Raw genomic sequence first — 25557 nt, 5'->3', positions numbered from 1 at the left:
CATCAGTGGCATAGCTGAGAACAGAATCTCCCCAGTACAGAGCCCTGCACACTGGACTGTGCTGCATCTCTATTAGAAGGGAAAAGGGCCTTTTTGAGCAAAATCCCCGGGGGCAACACCACAGCTCACATGGGTGACCCCAGGCAGACCGGCTGCATGCTGCTCCTTGGGCAATTTTTCTTTTCGGTCAAGCCCCAGCTCTTCAGACCCCGGCGTGTGATGAAGCTTTGCAGGCGAGGGGGAGATGTGACCGCTCTGTTTGGGACCGACTTACATTCCCTCTCTCACGCCAACACCCTGAGGGACGCTGCCTCCTCTGACTGGCGGCCCAACTCCAGTGGCCTGGGGCTAAGGCAAGTCTCTGCAGAGCCGGATCGGACTCTCTTGCAGGGCACTTAGCATTAGGAGGCTTTCCCAGTCAGTCCTAGCATCATCCTGCCTGGGTCACAGGGAACCCAGAGCTCCATCACGACAGCTGCCCTTACCGCTGGCATGGTCTGAGGGTCAATAACCAGCCATTTCTCTGTTGTCGTCTCCAGCTGCTGAGAACTCAGAGGCTCCCTTAGACGCACAATCACCTCCAACTTCCCCCCTGTGGGCCGGCGGCCATCCAGTAGCTAGGCATGGAAAGAATGGAGCAGAGAAGTGGGTGAGGGGGAAAACAGTGAAAAACCAAGAAGAGGCCAAAGCAAAATGAAACAATGGGGTCGCTAGTCCAATATCCCATCTCAGGACATATCTAGTCTAGCATTCTGCCTCCCTGGAGCAGACCACTGGGGTTCATCTAGCCCAGTATCCTCTCTCCAACAGTCTTCAGAGACAGGCTCAAGCCCATAATTGGCACCCGGGCCAACAGTGAAATACTTCAAAGGGGACTGGAATTCCTTCCTGACCCTGCGGCCTCCAGCTGTGAAGCATGAGATTGGATTATCCTCATTTTAGCAGAATTATCTGTATTACTGGTCAATTATCCAGCCCATTAAAAAAACCCATCCAGACCCAGTGTCTGCCTTTGCTCCTACAGCAGTGCACTCTCTACCCACTGTACAGAGGGAAGTATTTCAGAGAGGTGTTGACTGCAGCTGGAAATGGTTGGGGGCCACAGTAACAGAACCAACCCGACATTGACCAGAGAGTTCAAGCAGCTGGTAATAACATCCAGCCCCTGACCCTGCTCTGCTGTTTGCTCCTTTCTAATCTCCACTACTCTGGCCTGGAGGAAGCTCTGGGACTGACACTCTGAAGGGTAAGGGGGTAGGATTTATAGGCTGGTGCACACAGGTGCTGCTTAAAGGGAGGAGGGGAACCCTCCACCGTTTCCTACCTCAACAATCTCCCGAAGCTCACACGTAGTCTCCAGTGCCTCCAGTTTCAATTGTGCTGTCCCCACCACGCGGTCTGTCTTGAACAGCCCCCTGGGAGATGGGGGGGAAGAGCGGGGAGAAAAGGATATGACAACATTAAATTGAAGTCCTCATCAATCCCTCAGCCCAAGGCATCCAATCCCAGCTCCCACAAAGACCTGTTTGTCCCTGGAACGTCCCCAAAGTGGGAATCAAATTCTGAGAAGTGACTAATGGGCAAAACCCTGCCACTCCGACCTCCGTTCCCATGATGACCGATCCCAGCAGCGACCGATCCCAGCAGCACTCCCCCAGGTCTAACACGTCAATGGGAGGGCTTCAGCTTTTGGGGGAAGGTTCTGTCTCTATGCCCCCTAAGGGCCAGCTGTGCTCTGGAGCTGCTGCACCGTTACAGCACCAGTGGGCTAATATATCCCTCCTCTGGCAGCTGCTGCTCCGTTCAGCTCAGTCCCACGCCGCTGTCTCCAGGACGGTTTCCCATGCACCAGTGTCAATGCTTCATGCAGCCTCTCTCTACAAGCAACTAGATGTTTCCTAAACTCTCACAACCCTCCACTCACAAGCCATCTCCCCTCCTCCCTTGTCAGAGCCCGGGCAATCCAGCAATCCCTCTCCCCCACCGTGACCACTCTCCTTCCAGCTAAGCAGGGCCACACGTTCACTGCTGCTGACGTGGCCTAGTGAGTGGCTCTGTTATGGGTATGGTACAGCGCAAGGGGGGGGGGGGGTGTGACTGTCGCGCACACAGGCATACCCAAGTGCTAGCTTTAATTTAGCCAGCACGGATAACAGCGCCAGTGAAAATGTGGTGGCACAGGCTTCAGCCTCGGCTAATCACTCGAGTACGCACCCAAGGGCCCTGGTGGGCTCCTGCATGGGTATGCCTACACACTGCTCTTGCAGCATAGACATACCCTATGTGACAAACTGCCTCTCCTCCCCAGGCAGGCTACCTCTGCGGTGCTCCCAACACAGGGGTGGGACACAGGCAGGGAATGAGCCCAGCTCTCTGCCTGGCAGCACAGAGCACTTACCAGCAGGACAGCGAGTAGGCACTGTTCCTTTGCTACGCAGTGTAACAGTAACCTGACGACCAGCACGCCAGGTACACAGAGATGTGCACACTTGGTCCATCTCACAGTACTGCAGGTGTTGATTTCAGCAGAAGACCGACCGTTGGCAGCAGCGAAGCTGTTAATAAGCAGCGATGCCCCACAGCCTTTGTTTATTTCACCTTTGAATGCTGCCATGGACCTTCTGCCTGCCCCCAGTATTCATGAGTTTTCCGCCCCAGGACATATCAAGAATGTCATAGGGAAGGTTCCCTCTAGCTTCTGAGGATGACATTTAAACCTGCCCTCCAGTGCCCCCAGCCTCGCATCTCACTCACCCTTTGTGGACAACCTCAAACTTGAGGCCTTTGGTCTGAAAGACTCTCTTGAGCCCTCGGTGGCCCCGATTAATATACAGCTTGAACTGCTCTTTGAATTCTGCCAAGGGAACAGCAGCAAATCATGGTATTAGCATGAGGATTACACACCAAGGGAAGAGCCGTCGACTGCATCCCTGGGCAAGACGGGAGCCAGGAATAGAATTACTAGGAAACACTGCACAGCTGCAATGATTTTCGCCTTGGGATCTCAGTGCGCTTTGCAGTTAGTTATGCCTCAATATAACCCCCTCCACCTGCTCCATTTTATAGCTGGAGAAAAGGAAACAGTGTGGTGAAGTAATCTGCCCCCAAGGTATCACAGAATCAGCAGCAGAGCTGGGAACAGAATCCAGAATCCTGGTTCCCAGTCCCCTGCTTTAGCCACTGCAGCCATCGCCTCTCAAAATCTTGGGAAGAAAGGCCTTGAGGCACCAGCTGACATGTCACTGGAGATTACAGCCTCTCGGTCTTCCAACCTAAAGCAGAGCTTATTTCACAGAACAAGTTTCCAAGTCAGGCAAGTGGAAATTGTGATCCTTACAGGAGAGGGAATAAAAACAGATCCAGCAAGGCACCGAGGGGGCATACACTGAGCGGTCCTTGCCCACACAGCTCTGCCACCACAGTGAAATCTTGTCCCTTTACCAACCACCCACCCCACCCTAATATACCATCCTGGGCTCCCCACACACACAGCTCTGCTGATGCCTCTCAATCCCAGCCTGCTGGCTCCCCACTATTCCAGCCCATGAGCTCCTCGCACACTATTTAGCGACTGTCCCTCAATCCTGACCTGCCCCCCTCTGCTCTCCTAGTCCCAAGTCTCCAGATAGAAGACTGACGTGCACCTTCAAAGCTGTCTATCCAGGATCCCTGCAGTATCTAAGTGCTTCATTGCAGAACCATTTCCATTTCTGCTCTGCAACTCTCTTGAGCAGAGACTACCCGATTACATGTGGGGTGTTTTGTCACCTGGGCTCATTCCACATGCAGATCACCTGAAGGCCAGAGCTCTAGTCTTCAGAAATGAAAGGCTAACACAAGGGAACCCTCCTCCCAACACAAACACACACACACACGCATCCATAACTCCAGACGGGAACCTACCGGGCGAATCTGTGTTTTTGATCACGTTGGTCTTATCTTTTTGAGCTTCCTCCTACAACACAAGACAAAAACGAGGGGGCGTGAGAACTGAGCCTTCCCAACTGAAGCCTGGGAATGTCGCCAAGCAGCATTCATAACTCACCGCGTTGGGGTGGGAAAACTCGAAGCGCACAAAGGCATCCAGGTCATTGGGAGTCACGCCTTAAAATACAAAAAAACCCACCCAGTTTATAGCTTAAAGACGACGACCTAATATGCAACACATGATATACAAATCCAAGGACTCTGCTAGGATTACTGGGAGCAAGCAATCCCCCCTGAAGCTACCTAACTAGAGGAGAGAGCTTTTTAACTAAAGGGCAGATTAATCTGTACTGGTGACATCGGGGATAGTTGAAATGGTTGTTTAAGACAGAAGGTTCTGGCCTACACGGGAGACAAATCCTTTTTCTACGACGGGCTGAAAATTGTCAAAACTCTTCTGGGATGGAAAAGTGAGTTTTCGATTCAACAATATTTTTCACAAGAAGTGCCCAATTTCCACAGAAAGTTTTGGCTTTTCTGCAAAAATCCCAAATGCCCCCAAACCAAAGTATTTCTATTTGGATAATCTGCCACACCATGGGAGCTGTATTTCCGCTGTCTCACATCCCCATTCTCCTCGACTTTAGCTGAGCTCCCTGGCTGGACTACCTCTTCCACGATGCACCACAGCCAGGGATTCCCTCTCCAACTGGGGAGCGGGTGCATCATGGCAGATGCACGTGAACCAGGGAGCCCAGTGTGTAGGAGAATGGGAGCACAAGGTACCCAAACTACAACTCCCATAAGGTACTGCAGCAGCATTTCCAAATAGAAATTTTGCAGTTTTCAAATTTTCCAAGAAAAAAATAAATTTTCTGTTGGGGGAAAAAACCATTTCCCAACCAGCTCAAATGCTTTCACTCAGAGAGAGAGTCTATAATCCATCCTAGATCTGTGCAGTCTCACGTTCTGCTCATTTCTTCCCACACATTCACAGTTACCACCATCCACCTCATGCCCAGCTATTGCTATTTGATCATATTTTGGTGTTATTTTTGTCTGATACCCTCCTATCGCCCCATATCCCACTTTGTTCCTCCTCTGCTAACGACTGGATACATTTCACTAAAAGTTAATCCTGCTGAAGACCGTTGGCTCAGATTAAGGACTGGGCCTCAGGAGAAATGGCTTTAGTGTGTGGCTCTGCCAGACTTCCCGTGTGACCTCGCACAAGTCACATAACCTCTGGGTGCCTCAGTTCTCCCTCTGTAAAATGGGAGTAGAAATACCGATCTACCTCCAAGGGGCATTGTGATAATCAACAACATCTGTAAGACACTCAGATATTAGGATGATGGCGTAGTACCTAGGTAAGTACCTAGACGAATAGACAGAGTTGCTGCAGGAGAGGGTTATTTCCAACTGAGGCTGAAAATATGGAGACAGCAAATCTTCTACGGTACTTAAGTTCCTCATAAATTGTAACTTTGCATTTCCATAGCAATTTTCATTCCAGGATCTCAAAGTCGATGCTAAACATTAATAAATTAAAGAGACGAAGTGGGTGAGGTAATATCTTTTATTAGACCAACTTCAGCTGGTGAAAGAAACAAGCTTTTGAGCGACACAAACAAGAGTGATGTGCAAGCTCGAAAGCTTGCGTCTTTCACCAACAGAAATTAGTCCAATAAACAGTATTACCTCACCCACCTTGTCTGTCTGATATCCTGGAACAAACACGGCTACAACAACACTGCAAACAATTAATAAATTAAGTCTCTCAGTCCCCTTCCCCAAGAGCTAGGTGGTATTATCCCTATTTTACACATGGGGAAATTGAGGCACAGAGGCTAAACAACTTGCCCAAGGTCACACAATCAGTGGCAGAGTCTGGGACGGAACTCATTTTTCCTGACTTTTAGTACCATGTTCTAATCATCTGAGTCCCAGGCCCCGTAGGGTTCTTCTCTTTATTGGGACAGCTCTGCATAACCGTGTTTCAGACACACAATTATTGATGCACCTACCAGTCCACAAGGGGATCCCATATGAGAAGAGCAGGGAAAAGCACCAGTGATAATTGCTGGTGCTCTGACCAACAGCCTCTGGGGTATTTTAACAAAAGGTAATTAAAAAGCAGCTGAAAATGGGCAGTGTGTGTGGCAGTCCAAGAGCTCGAGCAGACACCATAGCAACAGCCCACCCCACCCTCAACATCGTCAGACAAAGCTCCATGCTTCCACTGCACCTAGGCCACCACCTTTGGCTGATACCCCACTCGACAGCAGTCACAGTGCCTGGGGCTCTTCACCTGCTCCAATCGGTCACTGCATTAGCAGAACAGATTATTCCCACTGCAGAGCAAAACCTCCACTCAGCCCCTCTGTTTATGGTTATTTCTCATAGCGGTAATAAGACACATCCCCGTCATCCCACTCCTTTGCTAATAAGAGTTGATTGCTCTATTACCTGGAGGAGCTGGGAGGTTGATCCCTTTCACTATAATTAGAACCATATCGTTGCTGTTCAGCTCAGGAAAGATCCTTCAAGAATAAGGCAGAAAGAAGGTTAAACATGAAATAATTCCTACCTCCTCCAGCCAAGTAGTGACTTGGGGATGTGGAGTTGGTATGCTCTGCAGTGCCCCCTGCAGGTGCTGTAGGTCGACACTTCCTGCTCTTGCATATAGCAGACCAACACAGCTATGTCTCAACTATACCAGTAAAAATATATCTGCCATACAAATGTTCAAACACTGCACGTACACTGCCTTCCATCCAAGAATTGCAATGTATTATCCCCATTTTGCTGATGGGGAAACTGAGGCACAGAGTGGGCTGTATAGATCTCAGTTTTAACAAATATTGTGTTTAATGGACTATCAAGTATGGCAAAAAGACGGCATATAGAGTTAGCCATGGATGAAACATACAACAGTCCTATCCACTCCACCTGCTGTGGGCCCCCATCTCTACCTGACCCACACACCATAACATGAAAGAACTCAAAACAGTTATTCAGTTCCTGAGAATAGAGTGGGAGGGAGGGCCCCAGACCGACTGGGAGGCAGCAGTCAACATGTACACACCAGTATATAGAAGAGCTCCCCCGAAAGCGAGGCCATGGGAAGCCCAGTGGAGGGCCAGACATGTCAGCATTGGCGAGGTCTTGGTTACCTTCTCCCACCCTGCAATGAGGGACAGCACGGCTGGAATGAAAGAAGCAGGAACCAACTGGCAGCAAATTAACTTACTTGACCACACTGAAGGTCCTCTGCTCATAGTGGTACTTGGGCAATGGGAAGCCTTTGGCGTGGGCTTGCTTTAAGATTTCCATGTTCTTCTTGCAATCCTCTGCCATCTTCTCAAACCTGCAGAGGGAAGGGCTAAAATGAGCCGGGAGTTTACTTTTATGGAGATTCTTTTGTTATTCTGGGCTCTGCTCTCAGACCAGTACAAGAACCTTCACGCCTGCAGTTCCTGCCGTCTGGAAGAGCATTCCTGCATTGTCCACTCTCCATCTCACTACAGATTGCAGGAGATGGCCTATCCCATTCGCCCTCGTCTGTGGCTTTGGGTATGTCTCCACTACAATCAGAAGCGGGGACTGCAGCTCCTGTAGGCTTAGCTAGAACAATAGCAGTTTAGCCACAGCAGCGCAGGTGGTTACACGGGCTCATTGTCAGAGTACACACCCAGGGTCCCGGGTGGGGCTGTACTCCAAGGTCACCTGGGTATGCCTGTAGAGCGGCAACCACACCTCAGGACTGCAGCGTGGACACACCCTCAACTTCTCTCCCCTTCTATTTATTGAACTCTGAACGGTAGCCTCAAAACTTCGCATGAGTGACGCTAAAAAACACCCCAATTGCTTTATTTTGTAACACATATTGTGCACACTGCATAAATATCTGGTATTGTTGGCCACTGTCCTTGCTGAAGGCATCTCTGTGTGCCTGACCCATTGAGTCAGTTCCTATCTCACAAATTCAAACCATGAGCCTATGTCTAACAGATGTGGAGCAAACTGGACCCATTTGGGCCAAGGTAATCTTAATCTTAGCTTTGACTCAGGGTGGGAGTGGAAGATAGACTGCTGAATTTAGTAAAAGCACCTTCTAGGATGGAGAGAGAAACTGGAGACATTGGGTTACCAGTTTAATATGATCACTACAAACACTCTCTATATTTAATATAGCACCCTTCATCCAAATGCTTCAGAAGTTGCAATGCTTTTAAGTATTTCGGCCACCACTGAAATGCAGCCACCTCTGGAGTAGAAAACAGCAGCTGGTGTGTGCTATTAAACAACACTGCACAGTGAGGTGTCCTGTGTGCCAGGAATTTTAGGCAGGCAGTATGGAATTACCTATGCTGGAATTTAGCCAGGACACTGGGGTTGGGAAAAATGCCATAGGATCGTTAACCCATGAGCAGTCAGGACCTCTGCTTAGCATCTCATCTGAAAGGCAGAACATCCAGCAGAGCCCCCAGCATGACAGAAATTGGCGGCCACACAACACAACCACATTTCAGAAAGGAAATGCATGACTTCCCTGACGGAAGCAACTGGGACGGACACCCTGGATAATTCTGCAGCAGCCTCATGGTGTGTACAAACAACACAAGGAAAGGAGCCTGAGGGAAAAGGGGATAGAAATCACTCCTGCTGACATACTTACTTGGTTGTTTCAGCGATATTTCCTAGGTGAGTGAACTGCTTGGAGTAATTCAAACACATCTGGGACAAAAACACACGAGAAAGTTACTACCATCTGCCCCCCTCTAGTGCCTTCTATCCAAGGATCTGCAGCATGTCACAAACACACACTGACACAGCCTTCTGTGAAAGAAGTATTCTCATTCACAATTACAGATGGAGCCACTGAGACGGAAAAGGGAAGGTCGCTCTACGAGTCAATGGTGGATCTGGAAATAGAACCCCTGAGTCCTGTCTCCCAAGTTATCCTTTCTTCCTCATACAGGCCTTTACAATCCAACCAGTACACTCATCAGGATGGCATTCCTGCCAACACACACTACAGCAATACAAGTCTGCTTAACGAAACTGGAGTCTCCCTCGGCCCCCTGCCTAATGCCTTGGATCAGCGGCTCTCAATCTGGGAACCAACAGACACCTGTGTTTTCTTGCTATGCCCACCGAAATCCCACAATCCTTTGCAGAGGGATGACTCCAGAAGAGGCAGAGCAAGTTTGACTTAACAAGACGCAGCAGCTGGTGTGATCCTAACACTCCCGGGATCACAGTTGGCAGAATCTCCTCCTGGAGGAAGAAGGGCAAGAAACTTCACTTAAGCCTAGGCATGAAAACTCCAGTCCCCGAGGAATCCACTCCCCTGTCACTGCTGTTCTGAAGAGCTTCCCCTGAAAACCCAACCCAACCCTCTCTTCCTAGCTGATCTCCCCTTGGATCTTCTACCTCGTGCTGCTGCCTCATCAGCTTCATGAACTCCATGTACTGGCTGGCTGCCTCTGGGGAGATGCTGACCCCACGACGCTGCACGAGCACGAAATCCTCCTTGTTCACTGGGGCTTGGGGCACCTGAAATGGAAGTGAGGCATGACAGTGACCTGTGGTTTCAAGAGAAGAGATTTTCACCTACACCGACCCATCTGCAAAAGTTAGGCCTGGAGTAAGGAATGGCCCATGCTGGACCATATCTTCCACCGAGGCACTCAAAACCCTTCATTATCTCACCAAGCCTCACAGCCCCCTGGAAAGTAGAGATTATCCCCACTTTGCAAACTGGACAAGTCACTTCCTCTTTGCATCTCCACTTCCAAAGTCCCACAATGGGTCAGTATCAGAACCAGAACCCAGGAGTACTGACTTCCACTCTCCTGCTCTAAGCACTAGACCCAACTCCCCTCTCAGAGCTTGGAATAGAGTCCAGGAGACTTGAATGCTCACCCCCTAACCTCACCCCCATTAGACATGTCTTCTGGTACAGGCAGAGACATCAGCACTCCAAAAGCAAGTGCAGGGGGCGGGGTATTCAAGTGTTCAGTAGAGAACACAGATCCAGTTACATTTAAGTTCAGGAGCTTGTGCATTCCATACTCCTGAATTCAGGCAAAACACATAGCTATGAATATTCATATAGTGGCTAGTTTTAGAGACAGATCATTATTACAGTATAAGTAGCAATATAACCATTTATCTTTTTGTTATGCAGGATCCCCAATGATCTTTACAAACTTTAACAGTGACACACGCGGTCCGTGAGGATCACAATGCCCAGCACTAAAATGCAGCCACTTCTGGGGTGGGAAGTGTCAGCTGTCTAACTAGCACACAGCAATGCTGCACAACATGGTAGGAGAGGGAGTGAAAGATGCCATAGTAAACACATTTTGAATCGAAAGAGGCAGAATAGAATTACCCAGGACTTCTGGGCTTTTGAAAAGGCCAGGAATGTTTAACAACTGAGTGGTCAGAAACCAGTAGTTCTCATGCCGTGGATTGGTCTCAAATTAAATGCTCCGCAGGGACCTCCTTACTTTGGTTATGTCGACAGGAAGCCCACCCTGGGACGCCTCGATCATGGGGTCAAGGCCCTTGGCCTGACGCAGGAACAGCTTCGCTCCCTCAATGTCATTCTTCTGTTTGGCTCGAAGTGCCGCCTGCATCAGTTGTTTCTTCCTGCCCTCCAGGAAAGCCAGCTGCTGTTGGGCTGCCGGGAGGAGGAGAAAGAGGATAGTCACATCGGGGGTGGCTGTCAGGACCTCATGCTATGGGTAGTCCGAGCTGGAAAGGGAAGCTGGGAATGTTGATGTATTCAGAATACCGGGCCCATCACCTCGTGGGGCCCAGTCTGACGTTTCAAACTGGGTACATGAGGCGTGTGTCATTAGTATCGTCTTGGGGACCTCTCTCACAAACGAGACATCACTGACTTAAGACACCATTTGCTCAGGACAGATGTCAGATGACTCTGGTGCAATCGAACCTAAAACAGTGTTTGTTGCTTAGCAGCCTCACTACCAATAAAATATAGTGAAATTAGAAGATGTTCAGAGAAAGGCAACAGAGATTAGAGGAAGGGGAGGGACTGACTTAGCAGGGAAAAGGTAACGCTTGGCTAACTGACAACTAAGATGGCAATAGAAAGGAGGAGAGGAAGAGATTCTAGTCTCATGTACCTGAGACACAGAAACAGCAGGGAAGGAAATGGTTTCAGATGGGCTGAGAAACCAGGGGCAACGGAATGAGTTTGAGTTAGACCACCTACAGTTCAGCAGTCAGGGGGCCGCAACATCCTACTCCCTGACATCATCTCTGCTGGAAATGGCAGATACACCATAGTGCCTCTTCCTACAGGAGACAGGTCTTGGGTGTACCAAATATATAAACAATGCTTTAGCGAGGCTGCTGAATACAGACCCTACAGTCCTCTCTGGTTCCTAGCCTGTGCTGCCTAGTGTCACTGTGCATGCTCCCCCTAAATCCTGGCCTGGCCTCCTGACTACACCATAGGTACCGAGTCAGACAAGGGAACCATTCCAGCCAGAGAACCGTAGCAGGGACTGGCACCAGCACCACAGATCAGCATATAGCCCAGCGTGGCACTGAATGCAGTCTGACCACTTCCTACAGCATCAGCCTTGATAAAAATGGAAAGTTTCCGAGAGCTGGAAAGCACAAGTACCTTTTGTGGTGGCTTTTGCGGTGGATTTACCAGTCCCAGCTGGATTTGCTGCTGCAGGGGTACCTCCCGAAGACACACGTGGAACCAGCTTGGGCTGGGACAAGGCGGCTGGCTTTGACAGCGCAGGGCGGGAGCCAGGCTGTAATTAAGAATCAGAAAAATACATGAAGCTATTTTTCTTACAACAGAACACAATAAGTCTGAACTCTGGGACTCAGGCAAGATGGGAATTGAAACAAATGGAGATGAAAAAAGCCCATGTTAGCCAGCACTATAAAATTCAATCCAAACACAGACCCATAGGACTTCAAGGGACCATCATGATCATCTGGTCTGACCTCCCACACATTGCAGACCACAGATCCTCACCCACCCAATCCTGTAATAGACCCCTAACTTGTGGCTGAGTTCCTCAAGTCCTCAAATCATGGTTTAAAGACCAAATTACAGAGAATCCACCTTTTATGCTACTTTAAACCTGCAAGTGACCCGTATCCAGTTTCCATAGAGAAAGAAGTTTCATAGCACAAATGAATGGGGTTCTGTATAAACGGGTCCCACCCCAGATACGCAGTTAATACAACTCAGAATCGGTTTTAACTGAGCCATCTTGTGCCTAACAGGTTAGCAGAACCGGACCTTCTTCATCCCCTCCACATTGTCGTCTTCCTCATCATTCTCTCGGTCTTCCTGATTGGCTAGTTTTATAGCAGTTTCCAGGACTCCCATGATGCTTTGGTCTCCTGATGAAGCCTCCATGCCATGGATGGGTGGGAAGCCTACCAAAGAGATGGCAAGTCTAAAGAGGGGATCGAAACTGATCAAACTACTATAGAGAGCAGCTGCGTACCCGAGCACCCCAAAGAGTTAGGAAGATACCACATCTAGCTACTCGTGTGATAATTCCATTCAAACCCACTGAGTGAACCGTGCTAGAGAACAGAACTGCAGGGAACGAGGGGGGGCGTCTCAGAAGAAATGCCAATGACCACAGAAAGGAGACTGAAATTCCCTCTTGCTCCTAGGGGAAAGGTCCTTCCAGGGCAGGGCTGAGACACATTTGTGGGGATGGAGTGGTAGAAATGTGCCCTGTTACTGCCAATGCTGCATGTGTTGTGAATAGAGAGGTCTCCAGAGCTGCTACTCCAGAGTGAAATTCACACATATGGAAGTTTTAAAAAAACTGTGAGTGAAGAGTGTCCTCTACTGTTCTACTCTGGTAGCAAAATAAAATCAGAAAATACCTGGTGGAACAGGCAGCTCAGCAAAATCCACAGCTTTCCCTGCTTTGTGAGCTCGGATGGCCTCTTGGTATTGCTGAAAGAGAAATCACGACTGAGCACCTCGGCCATGGTGCCTCACAGGCATGCCCTTCTGAGAAAAAGATGTATCCCTCATTATTTACACTAGGGTAGCACTTATGAGCCCCAGTTGTGGGCAAGGACCCCGTTATGCTAGGCACTGTACAAACAGAACGAAAAGGTGATCCCTGCTCCAGAGAGTTTACAATTTAAGTATAGGCCAAGAGGCGAGGTGGGTACAGACAGATGGGGGGAGCACAAGGAAACAATGAGACAATTCACATGCAAGCTGCCAATAGAGGGATGTTCCATCAACTAATCAGAGTCAGACAACCATATTGCGCCTCAGAATCTTTTTACTGAGGAGTTCAAATCTTATCCCATGGCACCAGTTAGGGGTTTCTCCTCCCATTACTGCATTGAGTGTGGAATGAGAGAAGAAACCTGGCTAACTAACGTCCATTGGAATTATGCACATCAGTGGCAGATTAGATTCCAATCATGGTAGTGTTTTGCTTAGGTCTAAAAGATCAGGTTTTTTGTTTTTTTTTGTTTTTTTGTTTTAAGCACTCCATTGCTCTGTCAAGATATTGGCAATTTGCACCAGGCTTTAATGCTCAGCCTTCAAGAAGATACTGAGCAAAACTGATGGACTTTACAAATTAAGATGATAGGCACAACCACCAACTGAATCCCCAGCAGCAGATAACATTGCCCGGCTGTACAGCTCTGATTCAGAACTGTATCTGTCGGGGGTGAGGGGAGCCAGGATCCACGCAGAGCTGTAGGTTACGGGACTTTCACGCTTTCCTCACCTTCACAATGCGCTCATGCATTCTTGCCTTCCGGTCATCTCCTTTGCTCTTGGCCTGAGCTGAGGCTGTTTTGTACCGCTCCATCCTCTGCTGCAGGGCTTCCAGCATGTCTCGCGGGGCTGGAGGGATATCTGTTTCAGGGGTGGGAAGAAAGGGATGACACGCTTATTGGGTTTACTTTTCTAACTTCTCCCTCCTTAACAAAAATCTGTAACTCTGCCCCAGCCCTCGCTAAGGTGGTGACAGGAGGCAACTCAGCATTTCATTTCCAACCCATTTCTAACCGCTGCCTAGAAAACCTGGCTCTTATCACAAGTTGTCATCAGTAGATCTCAAAATGATTTACATATGAAGTCGTATCAGTATCCCCACTTTGTACAGATGGGGAAACTGAGGCACAAAGCGGGCCATGACTTGCCCATGGTCACCCAACGGGAGAGCCAGAACTAGAACCCAGGTCTTCTAAGTCCTAGTCCAGTGCTCTATCCACTAGGCAACACTGACTGCTCCCCGAGAGCTGACGATAAATAAGAGATGTTCCCTGCCAATCAGGGAGCAAACATGTTCCCACCCGAGTACTCACATGCCCACCCATCCCCATGTCATAACGATTCTTCTGATTATCTGAACATGCAGCACAGAGCTCCGCACGGCTCTAGGATGTTTTCTGGTAGCTGCCATGATCTCTGCAGGTAAGAGCTGAACTGGAGTTTGCACAGTAACACCACTCAAGCTAGTTGATACCCCCAGGCTTGCCTCTTTCTCCCCTCCAGGTCCCACTTACTTTCTGGGCGGGTTTTTCCTTTCACTACAGAGGGGGTTTGCTGTCCTTAGGAGCAAAAGCAAGACTGGCAAGATACACAGCAACTACCAAACAGGCAGGACAGCTTGCAGCTCCCATTCAGTCTAAAAGAAATTCCAAGGTTGATCGGCTGCATGGCATAACGAGCAACCTCTAGTCATGCTGGGGCAGCTAAGATACCAAGGCACCATTCTGGAGCTCATACCTGCAGCGGGGGCTGCTGATTTTGCTAACGGCATTGTTGTCGACACAGCAGATTGTTGTTGTAGACCTGGGGATAACAGCTCCTTGGGCAGCTGGTCTGTGAAAATAAGATTGTAAATGACAAGCAGAAAGTGAAAAATAAAAATAAATCAACCAACCCAGATTGACAGAAAGTAAATAGGTTACTCCTCTCCCACCAGGCCCACCCAACCCAGTCCTCACAAGGAGCATCACCCAGATGGTACACTGCAATAATGATATTTCGTCTTTCTCTGGCACCTTCCAAGCCAGGATCCCAAAGCACTCCTCCCCTTTCCTCCCAGCCCCATTTTACAAATACAGAAATTGAGACGCAGAGTGGTAGAGTCCCCTTCTAAAGGCCACACAGCGAGTAAGTGACAGAACCGGGAATAGAACCCATGAGTCCGAACTTCCAGGGGCTCTCCAACCACTGGACGACACTAAGGGCTAGTCTACACTAGAAAGGCTTTGCTGATACAGCTGTACCAGTGGAGTTGTACTGGCAGAGCCCCCTAGTGCAGCTTTACTGGCATCAGGAGATCTTTTGCTGGTACAAGCCACCTCCCTGAACGACAACGTAAGGACTCTTACCAGTACAGCTGCATGTCAATGGGCGGTTTTGCAGGCATAGCCATGTAAGTCAAGGGGGTGGGTTTCTTCATGTCTCTGACTGGTATAGCTATGCTGGCAAAATTTTGTAGGCCTGTCTTAGCAAGGAAAGATCACGACTGCCGTGTTAGCAATTTTAGCACAGGCAGTTTCCTCCACCCAGTCAGTGCCTCCATTGCCATCTCAGTGAAATCAGTGGCAAAGCTGAGTATCAATTCTCACCTGCAGGTGGGGGCAGGTGGCCCAGATCCACGGTTTCACCTTTCCCCAAGGCTTCTAGAATGGGATCAAAGCTCTGAAAGGCACAAGCCAGGGAGAAAAGTACTTTTAAACGCTTTCTTCAAAGATCTTAAAACATTTTACTCAAAACCACTCAAACCAACCTCATATATCCCATGCAAAGTGGGATTTATCTCCAAATTACAACTGAGAAAACCAGAGCAATTTGCCCAAGGTTTCACAGTGAACTGAAATTAGAACACAGTAGTCTTGGCTTCCAATGTTCTGCTCTAACTACTAGGCCACATTCTCCCCCAGAATCAGAACCCAGCCCTCTGGGCTCCCAGCCTCCTGCTACAGCAAATGAACCATACTACCAGTGCAAGTTCAGTGTTGGTTATAGAGGGATGCTCCAAAGGTGGAGGACAGATAGGAGCAGAGGAATGTATTGTCTTTAGCCACACCTGAGCTGACCTATGGAGATAATAACTGCATCTGCATTAACTGCAATTTTCAAGGTCTTTTTTTTTTTTTTTGTAGAAGGGAGGCCACAGCTTGATTTTAATTCCCCATATGAAGCTGAAGAGCTGAACTGAAGGAAAAGCCTGTCAGAATGCTTTCATGTTACAGAATAAGACTAGCCAAGGTGAAAGAGTCACAGACGTGCTGCAGAACCAGTGGATGTGGTTTACCAGCAGCCTTCTAAGCACCAACTGGTCAACTTCTTAATGCACCCACTGAAAGTGTCACTTCTAGGGCCAAACCAAAGCCCCTGCCAGTCTAACAGAACAGTGCTTTGGCTGGCAGGCACCTACCTTAGCAATGCGGTAGTATTTACTGGCCATCTCGACACTGCCTTGCTGTTTAGCATGCAGCGCGGCTAGCTTGTACTCCCGCTGCCTGTCCTGTAGGAGCGCCTGGGTGCTGAAGTTTTCAGAACCTGTAGAGAGACAGAGAAAAGAGTCACTGTGCTTTGTGTTTCAGAATCATCCAGTGCAAGATCAGGGGAACATCATGGTCACAGATCAGTAGGTATTTATAAGCTCAATCTTCTGCGATGAGAGAGAATGAAAAGGTCCCCCATGCTTACCCGATAGTGCCAAAGGGACAGGTTTTTCTTCTGGTATCTCCGGAGATCTGATGGGCAGGGCCAGGGCTGGCTTTGGAAGTACAGGAGGCGGTGGCTTGGGAGATGCTGCAGAGGGTCCCTGTGGAGGTGCTGCAGTGGGTGGCTGTGGAGGGGGATGGCTGGATAAACTGAACCTTCCGTTGGGTGTGGAGCTCTGAGATGAGAGAGTCAGTGGAGAAGGGGACTGCAGCTGGGAGTTCCCGCCCTTTCCTAGTGCAACTGCAGGAGGGATTTCTTCCTCATCAATCTTTTTGCCCTTCCTCACAGAGGTCAGCATATTTTCTAATGTCTTGGAAACAAACAACAGATAATTAGCGATAAGCTTCCAAACTCTCTCACTCTTGGTTTTGCCAACAGCTATAGAAAATTAGCCAGAACTTCAGCTGAGAGCCTGACAGCAGGAAAACTGGATACCAGCACCTTAGTCCTTAGCCAGCCCAGAAACTGCAGCCTAATTAGACCTCAGAAACCCACAGCCTGTCATCAGCTAAAAAGCCATTCCTCAGCCAGACAGCAAGTTCCTAATTCCCACATTTTTCATGACTAGAAGGTAGCAGCCTCTTCGATTGCTATAGTGCCATTCATCCTATGGGAGCCAAAAGTGCTCTACAAACCACATGCCCTTTGTGGAGAAATCTCATTGCAGAAATGCAGCTCTCGGTGGGGGGAAGCAGCAGGGTGATTAGCAACAGCACACAGTCAGAGCACATCCAGTTTCCTAAGTGAAGACTCCAGACCCCAGAACCAATGAGGAGGGAGTAGATCCATGCCCTGGGAAGGGAAGTATGGACACATTCTCCACCCCGCCCACAGAAGACTCTGGCTCTGCCCCACCCCATCAGCTGCGGGAGGACACAGCCCGTGCAGGGAGAATTTTAGGACGGCAGAATAAAAGTACCCAAGATGGAACTGGCCAGGATGCTGGGACAGGCACTCTGACTTGAGAAAAGCACTATGGGAACTTTAATGACCAGGAGTGATCAGGTCCTCAATTGTACATATACTTGGAAAGCCCACTGCTGCAGTTGTACAGGATCTATTAGGACCATGCGGGGACCTTTGGGCTCACTGTTATCTCTGAGGACACAGCAATATCACTAAATATTAAGACATCAAAGCGCTGCATCCCCTGCAATATACTGATCGCGGAGGAGGTTATCAGCTATTGTATTATCCATATTTAGGCACCTCAATAAAAGTGATTTTCAGAAGGGCTCCGGACCCATAGCTTCCATCAAAAGCACTAGGAGCAAGGCTGAAAAAACAAGCCCCTTACATGGGTGCCTAAAAATGGATTTAAGTGCCACACTTTGAAGTCTGAAAACGTTGGCCATGCTCAGTTGCAAATTTAAGATCGAACAATTTCTATTATGTTTCTAAAAAATCTTTTCAGTTTTATTCTTAAAGAGCATCTTGGAAGAAAAGAGAGTTACCAAGACATTAGCCTGAGCACACTGTATTCTGGGTGCATTATTTAAAGCTCACCTTGAGGCCTCTTTCATATCTGCGCACTTTGGCGCTGTCTCCAGCTTGCTTTGCATTAGCGATGGCCGTTCTGTACATTTCCAGCCTTTCCACCAGAGTAGATTCTACGCTGCTGGAATCAGCCGGAGTTTCATTCACCTGTAAGAGCCCAGGGAAGAGGAGGAAAAAGTGGTGTTAATTAATCCAAAGCCCTGGCCTGCTGGGGGACAGCCATATCAACACTTCCAATGACAGACCTATTTTGTTTGGCTCAGGACAGTCAAACTAGACTGATCAGTTTCACTTTCCAGTTCTTACATGCTGGCAAAATTCTCCTGGACAACATGACCACAACTCAGGGTATCTCTGTTCAGACATTAAGGACTGAAGGTGGGCAGTTGGTGAAACAATAGGTGCCTTAGGAAGGTCTGAAAGCACAAGGCTATTGAGTTTGGGTTAACTAATCTGGCCACATACAACAAAAATGTCTCTATTCATATTAGATTTCCCTCCACCCCACCCCCACCCCCCCCCCTTTTTTTTTTTAAATATAAACAGAACTGGTCCTCAACTAGTTGAGAGTCTTTTAAAGATATTAATAGAAAAAACAATACATTATGCAAAGGGAATTGGTAAAGAAATAAGAACTCTTCTCAGTGTATACCAGGGTTCAAGCAACAGCTACTAAGAACTGAAGCTGAGGAAGGATGCATTCATCTTTGATATTTAGAAAAGCCTTTAAAAAGACAATGCAACAGTATGCCGATGCATGGCCGCAGGAAAGTGCAGTACTTATGACACAATCTCCAATGAAAGTGAGAAATTAATGGCAATAGCACAAGGCCCTTTCTGCTAGTCGCAATGACCTAGACTCAGAGGTTTATGGGTTTTTTCAACCTTATCAGCTGTAATTCTAAAACACATCTGATTTCAAAACACAGCTAAATACTCAATTTTTCCTTAGGGACTTGGCTCATGAAGGTTCTGAAGAGTGACTTTACTGGGGGTGTAAATTTAGGCCCTGACCCCGCAATTTGTGACACACGGGACAGCGGCTGCACCTGCAGAGCCCCGCTCCGGCAACGCGACTCCCAGCGGTCACAGCATGTTGCCCACGCACTGCGGAGTGCTGGAGTGGGCCTTATCTTCTCCACCCAATTACTTTGCTCAATTGCCAGGGAGCAAAACAAGCCTCCTGACTGTCTACCAATGTCACCAATTCAATGTGGTATCTGAAAAAACCCAGATCCAATATTGTCGGCTGTCAGAACCTGACTGTCAGTTTTGTTATTGATGGGTGAAGCAGAAGAGACTCCAGCTCACTCATCCCCTGAACCAACAGGAAGATGGACTTTGACCACATAGGTCATTTACATCTCTAACTTCAGACTCTGCAATGCTAACAGGAAACACATGCTGGTTTGTGTCAATGGGGCGAGCATATATAACTTGCAGAGCTACAGGGAACAGATACGTAGCACAAGGAGGAGCCATTTCTGTACTATAACCACACTTTCAGCTGGAAACAGTGAGAAGGAAGCAAAGTTGGAAGGGGAGTTTTGCACCTTAGTAGCAGGTATTGTGGCATCCTTGATTTCTTTCTCTTCACCCAGGACTTCATTGAGTTCCGCCTACAAAACAAAGAAGCTTAGTCTCTTAACTTTGTCTAGAAATGCTCAAAATGTAAGTCACGCTGATGGGAAGTGGAGCAGTAATTTATAAACTACAGAGAGACAGATTAAGGGTGACAACAAGCAAGGGATATGCATTGAAGCAGAAGTCCCAGCACTTAATGAGCATCTCCTCCTTATCAGGATGTGACAGGCACTTATGTATAACACCCCATCTTTAAGGAAATGGAATAATCTAGGAGTCAAGACACTAACTCTGGTATCTACAGATAGGTAAGATTGCGGGATTCTAATATGAGTATCAGTACAATGGGTTTGGATCACAATGCAGCTGTGAGCAAAATTCAGTAGAAGGATCCCTGGTCAGTGATACACTGTGGTACAAAGCTTTTTGGAGAAAAAAATCCTGTTTCTCCAAGAGGACCTAGAGGGAGCAGGGAGGTGGCAGATGAACGGATCTATTCACCTGTTGCTACACAAGAATTCTCATTTAGACATGTCACTTTAGACATTCCCCACATATGAGGCATTGAGCTGATAACAAGGCCTTTTGTGTAACATTCCCAGTCCTTCACCGAGTATGAAGTCCTTCATACCATCAGATCATCTTCATCTTCCAGATCTTCTTCCTCTTCCCCTTCCTCGTCATCCAGGTCCTTCATGCAGAGAGCGGCCATTCTCTCAATAGCTTCCATGGGCAAAGGGGCTGAAAAGAAGACGAGACAAATACACAACTCATTTCACATAACCATATAATATCAGAATTCAAGCTAGTGTGCTGGGAGGGTGCGGGGAAGAAAGGTCTTGTTGCTAAGCACAGGACTGCGAGGCTCTGCCACTTCTCTCTTGCTGTAGCTCTGAAATTAAGGCACTAGAAACTTAACAGTTTGTAACTCTTTTAATCAAGTCCTTCTGGGATTCAGATGTGTCCTAGCTGAGCCGATGTATAAAGGGCAAAGAGTTGAGGACCACTTACTTTTCCCTTTCGGCTTCTCTTTTGAATCTGGCCGGCCTCCAACTATAGCTATTAATTCTGCTTCCAGTTCACCATCCTCCTCCTTATCATTGTCCATCATCCCATCTGGAGAGAAATCCACTAGCAAACCCATCTAGAGACGATAAAAGACAAACCACAAGTCAATGGTTTCCTAATGGACAACAAGAGGCAGTGGTATCTAGTGCTTAGATCAAGGGACCAGGCGTCAGGATTCCTGAATTCTAGTCTCAACTGAAAGAGGGAGAAGTGTCATCTGATGGTTAGAGCAGGAGATAAGGAGCGTGTACTTTTTTCTCCCTGCTTTCGGATAAGAACATAAAAATGGCCATACTGGGTCATACCAACGGTCCATCCATGTACAGTATCCTGCCTTCTGATAGTGGTATGCATCACCTGGAGCCTGCACCGCATCCCAAACCCTCTTCCTCAGCCCTGAGCCCCCTCCCGCACCCAAACTCCCTCCAAGAGCTGCACTTCATATCCCCTCCTGCACCCCAATCCCCTGCCCCACCCCTGAGCCCCCTCCTGCACCCCAATCCCCTGCCCCACCCCTGAGCCCCCTCCTGCACCCAAACCCCTCACCCCCTCCCACACCCTAACCCCTGCCCCAGCCCAGTGAAAATGAGTGAGGGTGGGGGAGAGCGAGCGACGGAGGGGCCTCAGAAAAGGGGGCGGGGCAAGGAAGTTTGGTTTTCTGCAGTCACTTCACCTCTGTGTGCCAATTTGCCCACTGATAACATGAAGCTAACAGGACACCTACTTACACTACTAGGCATTGTAAAGTTTAACGTATGTTCATAAAGCATTTTGACAGCCTCATATGAGAGGAGCTACAGGCGTATAATCATATTACACAACACGGGCTTTATGACAGCTTCCCCTAACGTGTGGTCAGGGTGTGTCTTGCTGTTTGTACAGTGGAGTGCACCTCACTGTAATATCAGAGAAGATTCAATTTTCATACTGCTCGTAAAGAAGAATCATCTCTCCCTCCTACAGAGATTGCTGCAAAGACTTAATTGCAGGTGTGTATGTGCTTTTATAGGAGTGTGTTGGTTTGCGCTTCCCAACACCTGTCTCTGCTTGGAGTTTGACCCAATCCCTGATGGGAGAAAGAATAAAGCATAAGGGAGGGGGGCAGACTTTCAACTGAGACAGGGCAAGGCAATACAAACCCTGTGTGCATGCACCACTATGTAAAAATCCCTGACAGATGTACCTCCACTGGGTACCAACCCAGTACCTCCTCCTGGTAGATTATTGAAAGAAAGGCTAATGCAAGTACCCTAAACCTTCAGATGGCCTGAAAACGGGGAAGCAACATGCGATCCCCTCACCCTCCAAGCACAGTCAGATAAATTTTACGGTCTATCAAGGTTTTATAGCTAGTGAAATTGAAAGCTCTCACCAATTAACTGGTCAAACATTAATTTTATTGAAAGCAGGATTCAAGCGAAGGGGGAGGTTTAGTACATTATCCACACCTAATTGGATTCTGTCGGACACAAAGCCCTCCAGCATATGAAGAGAGGGAGGGCTATTACCATATGTCCCTGGACAGTTTGTCCTCCATAGACTTGCTCTAGATCTCTGATTTCGTCCATGACTTGCATGTTGTGACAATTTGGCCATTCTTAACATGTTCTTTCTGCAGACAAGTACTTCCATTAATAATTCGGTGTGGTGCCAGATAGCAGTACTAGTTACTGTCATCTGTGCCTAGGTACCGTAGTGACTGGAATACCATATACAATACCACTGAAAGTGATAGGTTTTCCAGCCATTCCATCTTTTAGCACATAGGCAAGTTCAGTAAAAAGGGTCCAAAAGAAAGGTCTACAGAAGCTCAATTACCCACATCCCCCGATACAAGAGACCTGGAATAATGCCCAGCTTTATCCACCATAGCCTGGAAATGCTGCAGGATGCTGGACCATCTATCCTACAGAGTGGCAATTTAACCTGGGATCTATGACAAGACATCAGATTTTATTCCTCTGAGACAGTCACTTAGGAGCAATCAAGTTCCCATCCTTAGACTGGCACATGTGCTCCACAGACGAGTGAGTGGCAGACACAGCGTGACAGAAAAATGAGCTTTGAAAAGTTAAATTGATTCTTTGACGTTTGCAAAACAGTATTTAACACCATTCATTTCAAACATCTTCAGCAAAATCCTAAATTCCTAAACCCAGTCATTAAAATCCTAAACCCAGTCATTCTAGGAAAATAAAGCAATTGGTTGACCATGCCAGAAGCTGTCAGAAAGGAGACCTGCAACTCACGTAAACCTGCTGTGTGATTCTGATCTAGGTTAATAAAAGTTAAGAACCAGAAACAACTCAAAAGATCACCCTGCCCATCGGCCCGTACACAGAGATTGAGAAATTTCTCAGATTTCTAGTTCACTATGTAAACACAAATGAACATTAACATCAGGAATTCTGCATCACGAAACTGGGGTAAAAGAAATTCTGTGCTTTAAGGAAATGTACGCAACACTATTTTAAATTCCACACATTACTATTTTCCTTGTTTACTTTTAATTCCACATTTTGTGCATTAGCAGAGAGATGTTGGGAACAGATGAATCACTCCTCTTCATCGGGTCCCATCTTTGTCCCAAAGGGCTAGGGTGGAGGTGGGGTATAATGATGATTTGTTTACTTCTATTATTTCTGGTTTGTCAATTCTCCTGATGTGATTTCTAAATGACAGCAAATCTGATTCTCACCTTGGGATGGAGGCAGCGGCCACTTTGGTTACAACCTGGCCAATTTTCTCACTGGCAAAACCAGTATTTTTACCATAAGGCCAGCAGGACAAAAATTTACCCACTATGAAAGAACCAATATTATTAATGAACAGCAACAATTTTCCATCTCTATAGAACTTTTCATCTTGCAGAAGCCAAACTTTACAAACTACAGCCCTGAACCTGCTCCCACTGAAGTCAAGAGTAGCAAGCTTGGGGCCTTTATACACACAAAGGTTACTTCAGAGATCACTTATTGGGGGGTGGGAGCAGCGGCCTCAGGGATTGGGGGAATTTAGGAATCTGACAACAGGACAACTACATTTTTTTACACTAAGACTCTCAAAGCAGATCCGAAGGAAGAGGCGTTTCCTCATACAGACAGGGGAGATGTAAAAAAGGAAACCCAGGATTCACCTGTCTGGCTTTGGCAGCACCACTGCGTCCTGGTGGTGGAGGCGGCCTCCTGTTCTTGTTCATTTCTTTTTTCTCCCCCTCAGACTGAGCTGAAAAGAATCAGTGCATTGGGTCAGATGGAGCTAGATGGTTACAATGGGATCACCCAGGCACTGTCCCTATGTTTCCGCTCCACCCCAGGACAGTTTGGCTAACAAACCTCATTCCTTCCTCCTCCTAATGCTTTCTTCTTCCTCTCCTCTTTACCTCTCCCTACTCAGCCCTCTGACTCCATCCCACTTTCCCCCTCATACCCCCTCCAATGCCCTCCTCTCCTCCACAGAGTTCCCAACTTCCAGGAGCTCTCCCACAAATCCACAACACCGCACACACACTTCCCAGATCTTTGCTTCCCTCTCATCCAGGAGAGGCATAATGAACTATTCTCCCTGCCCATAGTGGTCCCTCTCTCTCCCTACCTAAACTACCCACATACCCCCCCGCCAGCTCCTGCTCTCCCATCCCCAGCAACCACACCCTGAAGCCCCACAGAGCTCATTGTCCACTCCCCCAAAAGCCTACTCTCCCCAGCCCCCAGCACCCCGCTCCCCCACCCCAGAACCCCCCCACCTCCTGATCCCTCCCCCCGGCACCCCGCTCCCCCGCCCCAGAACCCCCCCACCTCCTGACCCCTCCCCCCGGCACCCCGCCCCCCCCACCCCAGAACCCCCCCACCTCCTGACCTCCTCTCCCCGGCACCCCGCTCCCCCCCCCAGAACCCCCCCACCTCCTGACCCCTCCCCCCAGCACCCCGCTCCCCCACCCCAGAACCCCCCCACCTCCTGACCTCCTTCCCCCGGCACCCCACTCCCCCACCCCAGAACGCCCCCCACCTCCTGACCTCCTCCCCCCGGCACCCCGCTCCCCCACCCCAGCACCCCCCCACCTCCTGACCCCTTCCCCCGGCACTCCGCTCCCCCACCCCAGAACCCCCCCCACCTCCTGACCTCCTCTCCTCGCCACCCTGCTCCCCCACCCCAGAACCCCCCCCACCTCCTGACCTCCTCCCCCCGGCACCCCGCTCCCCCACCCCAGAACGCCCCCCACCTCCTGACCTCCTCTCCCCGGCACCCCGCCCCCCCACCCCAGCACCCCCCCACCTCCTCCCCCCGCCACCACGCTCCCCCACCCCAGAACCCCCCCCACCTCCTCACCTCCTCCCCCCGGCACCCCGCTCCCCCACCCCAGAACCCCCCCCACCTCCTGACCCCTCCCCCCGGCACCCCGCTCCCCCACACACTTCCTGGCCCCCCTCAGGAGCCTCGCTGTCTCCCCCAGTAGAGGGCTCCCTTCGAAGACACCCCAGGGGGAGGTGGCCCCATTCCCTCCTAATCCCCCCCAACTCACTTCCTGCTTCGCCCAGGCAGCTGACAACAACACGCCTTGCTTTACAGCCACCGGCACACCATTGTCGCAAAACCGGCAGGGCCGTCGACGTGCTTTACGGCCCCCCCCCGGCGGAAGGCGGAACCCGAGCTAGCGGGCGACCCTCCGCGGCAGAACACACGGGCTGAGGGGAGGAGACTACATTTCCCAGGAGACAACGCAGGGAGGGAGC

The 25557-nt window shown here is 49.0% G+C and overlaps 1 protein-coding gene across 4 annotated transcripts in view; it reads right to left on the bottom strand.

The window, feature by feature from the left end:
- CC2D1A (coiled-coil and C2 domain containing 1A) overlaps positions 1 to 25543 on the bottom strand; it is a 35537-nt gene extending 9994 nt beyond the window's left edge. For 2 of the 4 annotated variants that reach the window (XR_005223639.2, XR_006286651.1), the window contains exons 1-24: positions 25347 to 25504; positions 23961 to 24049; positions 20768 to 20900; positions 20388 to 20497; positions 19726 to 19791; positions 18182 to 18319; positions 16658 to 16985; positions 16383 to 16507; positions 15571 to 15643; positions 14720 to 14815; positions 13713 to 13843; positions 12841 to 12913; positions 12236 to 12375; positions 11597 to 11735; positions 10449 to 10621; positions 9367 to 9489; positions 8609 to 8667; positions 7181 to 7297; positions 6397 to 6470; positions 4046 to 4104; positions 3904 to 3955; positions 2755 to 2854; positions 1325 to 1415; positions 486 to 617 (exon numbers count right to left, since the gene is read on the bottom strand). Coding sequence is in view for 2 of the 4 variants with exons in the window: in XM_037887790.2 (XP_037743718.1) it covers positions 486 to 617; positions 1325 to 1415; positions 2755 to 2854; positions 3904 to 3955; positions 4046 to 4104; positions 6397 to 6470; positions 7181 to 7297; positions 8609 to 8667; positions 9367 to 9489; positions 10449 to 10621; positions 11597 to 11735; positions 12236 to 12375; positions 12841 to 12913; positions 13713 to 13843; positions 14720 to 14815; positions 15571 to 15643; positions 16383 to 16507; positions 16658 to 16985; positions 18182 to 18319; positions 19726 to 19791; positions 20388 to 20497; positions 20768 to 20900; positions 23961 to 24023 (2595 nt within the window). In the remaining 2 variants the exon portion in view is untranslated. Of the gene's footprint in view, positions 1 to 485; positions 618 to 1324; positions 1416 to 2754; positions 2855 to 3903; positions 3956 to 4045; positions 4105 to 6396; positions 6471 to 7180; positions 7298 to 8608; positions 8668 to 9366; positions 9490 to 10448; positions 10622 to 11596; positions 11736 to 12235; positions 12376 to 12840; positions 12914 to 13712; positions 13844 to 14719; positions 14816 to 15570; positions 15644 to 16382; positions 16508 to 16657; positions 16986 to 18181; positions 18320 to 19725; positions 19792 to 20387; positions 20498 to 20767; positions 20901 to 23960; positions 24050 to 25239 lie in introns of all 4 variants that reach the window. The other 2 variants (XM_037887790.2, XM_037887791.2) reach the window with 2 other exon arrangements.
- Positions 25544 to 25557: the final 14 nt, after the last annotated feature.

This window comes from Chelonia mydas, chromosome 20, assembly GCF_015237465.2.
Source record: "Chelonia mydas isolate rCheMyd1 chromosome 20, rCheMyd1.pri.v2, whole genome shotgun sequence".
NCBI lineage: Eukaryota > Metazoa > Chordata > Testudines > Cheloniidae > Chelonia > Chelonia mydas.
This window is presented reverse-complemented; position numbering and strand designations above follow the sequence as displayed.